This window comes from Podarcis melisellensis, assembly GCF_964234715.1.
Source record: "Podarcis melisellensis genome assembly, chromosome: 16".
NCBI classification, from domain to species: domain Eukaryota; kingdom Metazoa; phylum Chordata; class Lepidosauria; order Squamata; family Lacertidae; genus Podarcis; species Podarcis melisellensis.
The window spans coordinates 16,858,421-16,869,188 of NC_138533.1; the positions used below are offsets into that span (position 1 = coordinate 16,858,421).

At 45.8% G+C, this 10,768-nt stretch overlaps 1 protein-coding gene across 7 annotated transcripts in view; it reads right to left on the reverse strand.

Moving 5' to 3' along the window:
• LOC309359448 (death effector domain-containing protein) overlaps positions 1–9,478 on the reverse strand; it is a 32,051-nt gene extending 22,573 nt beyond the window's left edge. Inside the window, exons 1-5 of one of the 7 annotated variants that reach the window (XM_081893107.1) lie at positions 9,324–9,478; positions 8,580–8,607; positions 7,604–7,665; positions 3,589–3,996; positions 2,195–2,302 (exon numbers count right to left, since the gene is read on the reverse strand). In XM_081893107.1, coding sequence (XP_081749233.1) covers positions 2,195–2,302; positions 3,589–3,913 — 433 coding nt within the window. In that variant the 5' untranslated portion in view covers positions 3,914–3,996; positions 7,604–7,665; positions 8,580–8,607; positions 9,324–9,478. Of the gene's footprint in view, positions 1–2,194; positions 2,303–3,588; positions 3,997–7,603; positions 7,724–8,579; positions 8,737–9,323 lie in introns of those variants that run through there. The other 6 variants (XM_081893111.1, XM_081893108.1, XM_081893114.1 and 3 more) reach the window with 6 other exon arrangements.
• Positions 9,479–10,768: the final 1,290 nt, after the last annotated feature.

The following is a 10,768-nucleotide window of genomic DNA, read 5'->3' on the forward strand; positions in this document are numbered from 1 at the left end:
TCCTCTCCTGTAGTTTGTATTCAGAAGCATTACCTGCCTCCAACAATGGAAACAGAGTATAGTTATCATGGCTAGCAGCCATCAGCAGCCCTCTCCATGAATTTGTTGTCCTCTTTTAAAGCCATCTAGATTGGCGGTCATCACTGCCTCCTGTGGGAGCAAGTTCCATAGTCTAACTATGTGCTGCATGAAGGAGGATTTTCTTTTGTCTGTCCTGAATACTGAGGACTAGTGAGGCAGGGGCCCTCAGTAAGACAGAACTTGCTCCATCCTTAATGGAAGCAAGCCTAGTAGGCTGAAGCATCATCAGAATACAATTAAATACTGTGTAATCTGCATCCTGCCTATCCCGCTTGGAGCCTAGGCTAGTTTGGTGGTGGTGTGGGGAGGGGTTTCCCATTTTAGCCCGGCTGGCTTCTTCCACCCACACAGACACCACTTCAAACCTGCAAATCAAAACTAGAGAGAGTCTTCAAGATCTTAAGATGTTCCATATAAACGCTTAATGTAGGGGGGAAGGAGGCTTATTCAGAGACCTGGTGACAAAGCAATCTCAAGATCTTAACCGTGACAAAATTAAACATAACCTCCAACTGTCTGGAAATTAATGTTGCTTTATAAATACTATGTCTGGACTGCTAAATTGAATGAGCAGAACTGACAATATTTATTTCACCAGGATTACAAGACCAGGACTGGCTCCTACTTTTGTCATTCAATACAGACTTGCCTGGCACTTGGAAACGCCTTCAGAAACCTTTCACTGGGGCAAAGAACAAAATTCCTGGTTTCAAATTGGTGCTGCCTCTCCTCATCACTTTTTGGCTTTTGCCTCACTTGAAACAGGGGTGGGAACCAAATGTGGCCCTCCACCCCTTTCTTTCTACCTGGCTAAAGCTGCACTAACAGCTAAGAAGTTGTGTTCTAAACATATCGAGAACTGTCATACATTCTAAATTTTAATCCAATATTGTTACTCTTGGATGGTATACACAGCAATTAATGGCTGCCCAGTGACTTTCCGTAACACATTTCTCTTTTAATTCATGTATTGGTTTGGAAATTTTATATTTATATATTGTAAAGTATGTACAATAAACTTCACTGACCGACTGCCCTCATAACCACAGACGAGTTGCGATTTTTTTTAAGGTGGGGAAGAGCCAGCCACACCAGCTTGAGATTATCAGATAAAAGTTTGGGATAAAAAATACTAAAGAGTAAATATTCTGCCCACCAGCATCCTAGGCCTTTTATGTTGATAGCCAAGATGAACAAGACTCTGGAGAAATGATGAGAAACCAAGGTCTCTCACTGAGGACAGCAACCCCATCTCCATTCTATCCTCTGCATCTCAAAAGACAAGGCTTTTGCCCTTAAAAACGATTCCTGAATTGATGAGGACTAGACACTCTCACCTTTTATGTAAACAGTTTACAGATTGATTTATTTTTACATCAAGTGCTCTAAATAAAAGAAGTTGCCAGAAACACACACAGATACAGGAAGCAACTCAAGGTTACTATTGCCAGAGTTTAAAAATCACTCCACCCTCACGTACTCTGGTCTCCAAAAAGCAACCAGAGTGTAACAACCTGCCACTGTTGAGGCCTGGCTTTCATCAAGGAGCAAATCAACCCTCAAGGGATCAAGAGGCGAGGAGCTCTGTGGTGCATAGAATCCAATGCCTTTCGACTGTGGCAAAGGGCTACAGCAAAGCTGTGGTTTCTACATTGTAGGGAGTTGGACTACCCACTCCTTTGGGTCCCTTCCAACCCTACAATTCTAAAAGAGCACCTGCTGTGCATGCTCAAGTTCAATCCCCCCAGCATTTCCAATTAAGGAAGATCTCTGGTAGCAGGACTGGGAAAGATCCTCCTTTGCCAGAGACCCTGAAGGCCAACTACCAGTCAGGGGCAGGTGGACTAAGTGGAACAACCAGCCCAACTCTGTCTAAGGCAGCTTCTGGTGCTCATCCAGCGCTCTTAGAGCCACCAAACAAATGTGGCTAGTGAGGCCTGCCTGTAGGGAAGAAGACACAGAAGCTGTCCAAAAAGCCGGGTCTGGATTTCTCGAGGTCCCAAACGCCTGCATTAAATGCTGAGGGCAGGAATGCCCGGAACACAAATGGAGGGCACTGAAGGAGACTAGCTGGACAAAGGCTCCTGACATCTATCTGGCCGCAAAGTCTCACCAGATTTGTGTTGGTGGGAAGGAACGTGCTCTGCGCTGCTGTGGGCTCGCGGCGTCACGTAGCGAATGGAAGTCTCTTCTAGGTACTTGTCTACAAGATCTGGGCACACTGCGGAAGAAAGGAGGGGCAAGTTAATCGGTGGGGTGGTCAAGAAGAGAAAGTTTACCTATGAGATCACCTTTTGCTATATATGTGCACCCACTCAACTGCTTCAATCTACAGAATTGGCACTGTTACAGGTGCCATATAATGCCTGTTCTGCATCTGTAAGAAATTGATCTACTGTGGCAGAACCCACACTTTGGAACTCCCTGCCTATTGGCATCAGGTGAGCACTGTCACTGTACTCTTTTCAGAGTATGTTTTTTGTTTAGATAAGCCTACCCAGATACTGTGGAATGCTGACATGTGTTTTAATCTGTTTTTAGTTTATTGCTCTTCTTTATTATTTTTTAAAATAGTTGTTTTTAACTGTTTTGAATGATAATTTGGCACCCGAGTCTTGCCTGCCACTCTAGGCCACTCTTCATTCTTCTTAGGAGGTTAATGGTTTTAAAATCCTTGACACTGTTTTTCTACCAAAGGGTTTTATAATTATAATAACTATTATTACTACAAGCAGCGACCATTTTAGGCACATCCAAATGACGGACGATTGCCAATGCGCAGGTCCTTCTGTACCTGGAAGAACAGGAATGGAATGGGGGGCGGAATGGGGCACGCTTATGCATTCTCTGCCACCGTGCGCAGGGGCTGGGAACCCCCATGCAAAATGGTCATTGCCTGCACTACTATTGCTACTTGAGGCATACAATTAAATATTGTGGTTAAAAGGGACACAAAATAAGAATAAAAAGAGATGATGGGAGTTCAAATAGGCAATAAAAAGCTAACTGGTATTTAAAAAAGGAAGAAGTGTCCTCAGTCTGGATAAATACATCAATACAGTTATGTAAGGTGACAAGGTGAGAGATTCCAGGGAGGGAGGAGAAAAGTAGGCCAAAGTTTCAGACGGGCTTTGCGATTGGTGGTGGAAAGAGGGAGGTGTGGCAAGGGATCTGAGAGATATCCTCATGAGATCTACTACCGTGTCATTTCACACCCTCTCCTTTTCACTCACCCCCCCCCCAAATTCAGCACGACTCAGCGCTGCTTCTAAAAAAGACCAGGGCTAGTAGAAACTGCTGCAGAGATATAACATGACCAGCTATTTCAAACACTTGGCTGTTTCTGACAATGCCTGACGCTCCCTGACTGAATCCTTTTAGATTGGCTGAAGACCCAGCTGTAGGCTTGCACCTGGTTCACCATTGGGATAAAGGGTATGCGTGTGGGTCAGCAGATGGGCTACACACAGCCTGCTGTAGAAGACCCCCAAACCAGAGAGGACCTACCGGCCTTCCTCCTCTTTAAAGTGACATAGGGCAACAGGTCGTGGCGGGTGATGATCCGCAGAAGCTGAAGCACCTGGCGGAAGTTGGTTTCGTCGCAGCGGCCCTGCCTCTCCAGCGCCAGGAGGAAGTCCCGCCCACTGCGGATCATCCCCCTTTCGTAGTCGTCAATGACGTCCACAAAGAGGAAGGACAAGACCCGGACGTCGCGGTGGGTCAGGTGGGTGCCCACGATGTCAAACATGCGGTGCAAGCTATAGAGCCCGTGCTCCCGGTCGCCCTCCTCTTCTGGCCAGGCCTGCCGGCAGCTCCGTTTCAAGGCGGCCATCTCGAGCGACTGCGGGGCCTGCTCGGGGCCGCCCAGTTTCCACGGGGTTCGAGGGGGGTGGGGTGGCTCCTAAAAGTGGGACACTGGAAAAAAAAGAGAGAAAGACAAGATCTCTTCAGAGCTCTGCTCACTGAAAGGTAGGGAGAGTGTATGTCTACACACAGCACTATTTTATGCTGCAAACCCATCTGAGATACCTCTCCCACGCTCTTCATGCAGGCACAGGAGTGGAGTGAATGAGAGAGATTTCTTCCCCCCAGGAGATTAAAATTCCTGACACACTGACAGTATTACTTTTCAGAATAACGTTAAGGAGAGCTTGCTGGATCAGGCCAATGGCCCATCTAGTTCAACATCCTGTTCTCATGGTGGCCAACCGGAAGCCTTGGTGGGAATCCCCCAAGCAGGATCTGAGGATCTGAGCACAACAGCGCTCTCTCTCTCTCCTGTGGCTTCCAGCAACTGGTATTCAGAAGAATTGCTGCCTCTGATCGTGGAGGCAGAGCAGAGCCATCGTGGCGAGTAACCACTTATCCCCCAAGTTGGCGTTTTGATTGCACTTTTGTGCAACCAGCAAAACAGGGCTGGGGAAAATTTGGCTCTCCAGATGTTGCTTGAACTGCAACTTCCACCAGCCCTAGCAAGCATGGCCAATGGTCAGGGATGGCTGGAGCTGTAGTTCAACAGTGTTTGGAGGATCGGAGGTTCCCCACACCTGCATTAAATGCACATTAGTTTTATTAGATGTGACTATTTTAGTTCTGGGAAGCTATTGCAACATGGAATGCCAAATAAAATATTGTAGATGAGCAGTCTTTCCTGCTAACAGTGTGCTAAGCTTTCATTTGTGAACCAATTGCATCAAAACCGAGTACATGTTTACCCCCCAAATCCCACACTGTTGATCCCATACCATTACCCCCCCCCCAAGGTCTCCGTGAGGCTGGCTAGACTAAGAGACAGAGGCTTCTTGAGGCCAGCCCAGTGAGTTGCATAGGGCTGATTTACAATAAATCCTTTGGTTGCTTTTTAAAAAAATGAAATTCTCCAAGCCCCATTTAGATGGGTGTTGTAAGAACTGCCTGACCAAGACAGTTTTTATACTTGCATAGGTGGCATACATTATCACAAGGAGATGTTTATAGATGGTAGAAACTCCTGAGAGAGAAAAGACAAAAGTTCTGCTTGCCCAGTTTCAGGTCATATGCAATTCTGTCTTCATCCCATGATGTAAACTGAAAATAAGGGATCTATAACTTTCTTATCTCTTTTTCCTGGAGTGGCATGGGGAGCAGTCATCACCATTTAGAACAGCAGCTAAATGCTATATATATTAGAATCACAGAATTGAAGATTTGGAAGGAAGATTTGGACAATGAAGGAATCTTTTGCTCAACGTGGGATTCGAAGCCATAACCCTGAGATTAAGAGCCTCACGCACTACCAACTGAGCTATCTCATATATATAATATGTGTATATATATATATATAATATGTGTGTGTATATATATTGTGCTATCCAGATCAGCAACCTGCTTCACCAGTAAATTAACTTAGGCTTCCTAGAGCTCTACAGTCAATGCTGACACTTGGAGAAAGCAAGCAGCAGCACGCACTTCTCCCAAGCTGTGAAAAAGGATCTTGTTGGTTCTTACCTTATCCATTCCCCTGTGCAACTGAGAGGGGACTTCTCTCCTAGGCCCTCTGCAAGTCTGTGGCCCAGGGAGGGGAAATGAGTTGGTAGCAAACCACAAAGAACAGCTGGCTAGAGTAAGCTAAACTGACATGCATGCACACCAGATCTCGTCCTCTGATCTGAGAGATTCCATCTCTCAAAGCCCTTTAACACAATCACTGGCATGAACTAGAACCCGCACTCTACCCACAAGCTTCTATTAAAATGCCATGCCATGAAATATGTGAAAATGCACTTTAATTTCCTACCTACCTCAACTCCAAGGGGAGCCAGGAGTTGGTTCAAAAGTTAAACAGGCTGTCTCCCATAAGGGATCTGCTGCATGAACCCTGCAACTATAGACCTCCCCCGACACCCATTCTCTTCTCCCATTTCAGACCCTGTCCTACTTCACTTTCAGCACAACTTCCTGATTCAGTCCCTGATCCCAGATTATCTCCATTTACTGCCACACGCCATACCTCTGACCCTTCAAGACAGATGACCTAGTTCATGGCTTTTCCATGGCTCGATCATGACCTCTGGCGTAACACTGGAGCCAGAGATTCCCAAAGGCTCCTGTTTCAAACCCCAGTACTAATACAACCCAAGAAAACCCCAGGTCGCTTGTGTGCGTCTTTTGGGAAAGCAGTCACTCAACACAATGAAAGAGGATCCCTCAAAACTCACAGAAAGGACGCTCCGTTAATTTGGCTGCTATACAGCAGAAGCAGGCTGTTAAGAGATAAAGTTTGCTTGTTTCTCTAAATCTGATTCAAAAATGAGGTCCTTGTTTTTTTGTCCTGGCACTGCCACTGAAATGTCATCCGATTAGAAAAGTATAGTTTCACAATGCATGATTATGCTTAATAAGCTGGGCAATAGTATTTCTTTTCAAAGCTATCACTGACAGCCTGAAATCCATGAACTCTGGCAAGCAGGAACCCCAGGCCACAAAGACAACTTGCCTTCCTGATTTTGTTATTTAAAAAATCACCCTCAGAATTGTTCCACACATTATAACAACAAACCAGGGGCTCTTCCACATGTACACTCCACTACTATGCCCCAACCTCCCCACCTACAATTTTTCCCCCTGGGGGGTAGGGATCACACTGGCCTGCCTTACAGTACCTATTGCAATGATTACTGAGATAATGCACTTGAACCTTCAATTCACACTCCCACAGACAATGCACCAGCAGCCTCAGTGTAGCATGCACTCCACCCAAAGCTGACTTGTACAAAAGCCGGACTGCTGGCCAGTCTGGATGACCCCCTCTCACAGGCAGCAGCTCCCAAGTTGTGGGGCACAGGCGGCCTTCCCAGCCCCACTACTAAAGAGTATTTCAGCTAGCTCTGAACATGGGGTCTTCCGCATACAACTGAGGTCTACAATTCTTCCTGAAGTTCACTGTACTCCTGGCGAGGGCACCAATTCAAATCATACATAATGAGTGCTGAAGGAGAGGGGTATGGGATGAAGAGAGAGAGAGTTGCCAACAGGCCACAGCTGAGTCCGTAATTGAGCTCTTAACTACAAACTCTTTTTCTGAAAAATCACATACACCATAAGGACATTCTAATTGACTGCTCTAGGATTATCTCAAAAGTCACAGAAAACAAAACAAGGGAGAGGAGCCACACATTGTGCCCTGATCCGATATGCCCCTAAATCCTTGTTTGAATTTGTCCAAGAAGCAAACAACAGCTATATTTCATTTGCACCAACCAGCATCCCCCATTCTAGTTGAGAGCTCATTTACAGTGCTGTCAAGAATCACTCTGTGGAAGGAGGTTCCTTCCTTCCAGCCACTGATTCCTGGACAGCTCCAGAAACTCGGTCAAGCTCCACACTAAAGGGCAGGTCAATCAACAGGAAGGCAGTTAGCCAACCACTGCCTTGCTCTACTTATGTTAATAAGCACCATGAAGAGCAACGGAAGGGAATGAATCACCACCAGGCATGTCACTGCAGAGTTTGGCACATGTTATCACCCAACAACATACCGTACCTTATGTCTTCTTGTTTTCTGGAGGTTCCCTCTTTGCCGCGTTTAGATCCAGTCCTGCACAGCTGGCGGGGCACAGAGGCCAAATGTGAACATACGAAGTCTCTAGTCCACTTTGCTTTACTTTTTTAAAATTAAAAAAGACAGACCAAAAAGAAACAAAAAACTTGGCAAATGGATTTCATATATGGCTCACGGGAGGACAGGACAACTTTTTTCTCCTAAAGTTAAAATTCTCACTACATGATTCTAGAGCCCCCAGTTTCCAAACCCTCTCCATCTCTCTTTGGCTTTAAAAAGAGGAAAAGTCCCAAAACCATCCAGTAAAGTCTGGGGGCATTGATTTATTTTCTTTTGTTCTAGCTTAACTTCTAGCAAGAAGACCTTTCCTAGCACTCAAATACATATACAGAGTCACCAGATTAGCGAGGCTAATAAAAAATAAAAATAAAACACAAACTTATTGAATGCTTAACTTTCAGCTGTGGTACACTATAAAAATATTTCATGGCTAATACAGTATTTATTACTCTCTCACACACATACAATTCTATTTCATACAGCAGATTAGAGTCCTCGCTTTCCCCCAAACCAGAAAAGTTATTGATCAGTTCTTAACTTTTCATTTATTAAAAACCTAATTCGAAAGAAATAAACCTCTCCTGAATAAGAACAAATCACATAGCTAGCTCAAAATAGGATTCATCAGAAACCCCTAGCATATTAATGCTCAATATTTAAACTAAAATACCTACAATTGGTTTCTCTCTCTTATTTTCATCAAGCAATTAAGAACTAAATTCATTCTTTGATCTACAGTACATTAATATGTATCCCCTTTGTTCAAAAGCAAGGAAATCTAGGCTTGTTTATTTGAAACACAGAGGTGAATATTTTTAATCTCACACAGAGCGCCTTGCTTTTCAGTCAAAACCCCCGGACCACACAGTGCCACATCCACCTCCTCTTTTCCTGTTACCTTATTATTCCTTCCTCTGCTGCCCCTTCTGCTTAATGATGGGGAAAAAAATTAAAACAAAAATAAGGACTGACAAGGTAAAATGTCACAAGCGTGTTAAGAACCACCAGCTGGGTTTCCTGGGGCCAGGTCCACTACCTCCTACAACTGCCCTCTTCCCTGTGCCCCCCAATGTTTCCCACTATCCCCCCCAAAAAAAGTCCAGGGGCACTGAGTTGGTGGGGCAAATGCTTTAAAGGGCCTCCCCTGCCCCTCCAACCTTTGCCAAACTCCCCAGCTCCCCTCAAATAAGACAGGAGAAGTTAAATTTCAAGGGGGCGACGAAATAAAAGGGGTGGGTTTCTACTCCCCCCTTACCTATTAATAAATTCCTCATCAACTGCCCCTGCTCACCCCTAAACCACCACCTTACTCAGCCCTACCTAACGGGCAACTGGGGAGGGGGGAGCGAATACTTTAAGAGGGTAGTTTTAAATCAAAGGGAGGCGGGGGGGGCTTTTATTTCTCCCCACCCCACCCCCACTTTCCTCCCTCTGGCTGATGGGGGTGGGCCCTTCCGCAGCTGGGGTGGGGGGTGGGAGTGGCCCTTCCCTTCTCCCCACCAGTGAAGGGTTCCCTCTTCCCCAGCCTGTGACCAAACGGGGTGGGGGTGGTGTCTCCTCCTCCCCCTCCCCAAAATAGGCCTCAGGGTCCTGCCCCCCCCTTCCCTGCTCAGGGCCTGGGCCGGCTGTCTAGGCCTCTCACTCTCTCCTCAGGGCCATCAGGGCAGCCATATTGGATCCATCCGCTCCTCTCCAATCTCTCTTCCTCCTCCTCCTCCCCCCGCCCGGCCGGTTCTGACCCGAGCCTCGGCCGCGGCTGGAACGAGAGGAACATCCGGGCAACCGGCGCCTCCCTCCTGCCGAAGCAGGGCTGCCCACATCCGGGCATCACCCGACCTAGCGACCTACTTCCTCCCGGTTGGGGTGGGAGGCGGCGAAGCTGCCGCCGCCATCTTTCGTGATGGATAATAACCTAAAGGCAACCATGTTTGTTACGGGCGAAAGAGGACGGGGTGAACCTGCCCGCGCCATCTTTTGTGATGGATAGTAATGCTTTCAAATAGCGTGGGGCGGCCATGTCTGTTAAGGGCGACTAGGATGGCTTCACTGCTAATAAAAACAATAGGCGTTCGAAGCAAACTCGGGTGTGGAAACGGGCGGAGAGGAAAAAGAAGAACGATTAAATCCAAGAGGGGTGGGAAAGTGGATGTTTAAATGGAGGACGGTTTAAAGACAAAGCGGAAAATAATAAAAAAATGTGTCCGGGGTGGGGAGGGAAGGAGAAGAATTCAGCGCCAGCCCCGATTTCCTTTTGGTCCTAGGATAAAGAATGGTGAACAGAGTGCCCCTGAGCTGGTACAGAGTGCAAATAAATGCATCACAGGATGCTCGAGAGTCGGTTTGTTTAAAAAACAAGTGATCCCTCAGGGAAAACTTAACACTCCCAACATTTCACAGATGAAAACAGATGGTGCTTGTAGCACTATGTTTCGTTACTATTACAGTATTATTAATTACCCGCCTTTCACACTAAGGTCCCAGGACAGGTTATAACAATTAAAAAGTAATATTAAAAACAGTCCAAAACAACTTAAAACGGTTGTTTTTCTTATATTTTCAGGATATTATGTTAATAAGTGACTAAAGTGCCTCTCATCCATAGAGCAGAAAAATAAAGCATAACCAGTAAAACGCCTGGAAGACACAAGTCTTTACCTGGTGTCTGAAAGCTGTTAACGATGGTGCCTGCCACTGAGGCAAACATTCCAGGGATAGGAAGCACCAGCTTAAAAATACTTATCAATTTGTTAGTTCCACCTCCTCTACTATTACACATTGGTGGAGAGTCTTTTCTGCCTGCTGTATCAATTTACTCTGCAGCAATGTACAGAGCTAAGAACGTTTGTTGCTTAAGGTTAAAGATACACTAGCAATTTATCCTTTAAATTTTGACAAGGCATCTGCCAAAGGGGCAAAAAAATGATAAATGCCAGAAAATGTGACAGCAGGCATGTATTGGGGAGGCAACTCTAGAGTTTGACACTTAGAAATGTTCTAGAGCTGTATGTGTGGCCACAGGTAAGAGAACACAGACAATTGCTATTAATACCTGTGTCCAAATATTCCTTTGGCAGTGACAAGCTGTAG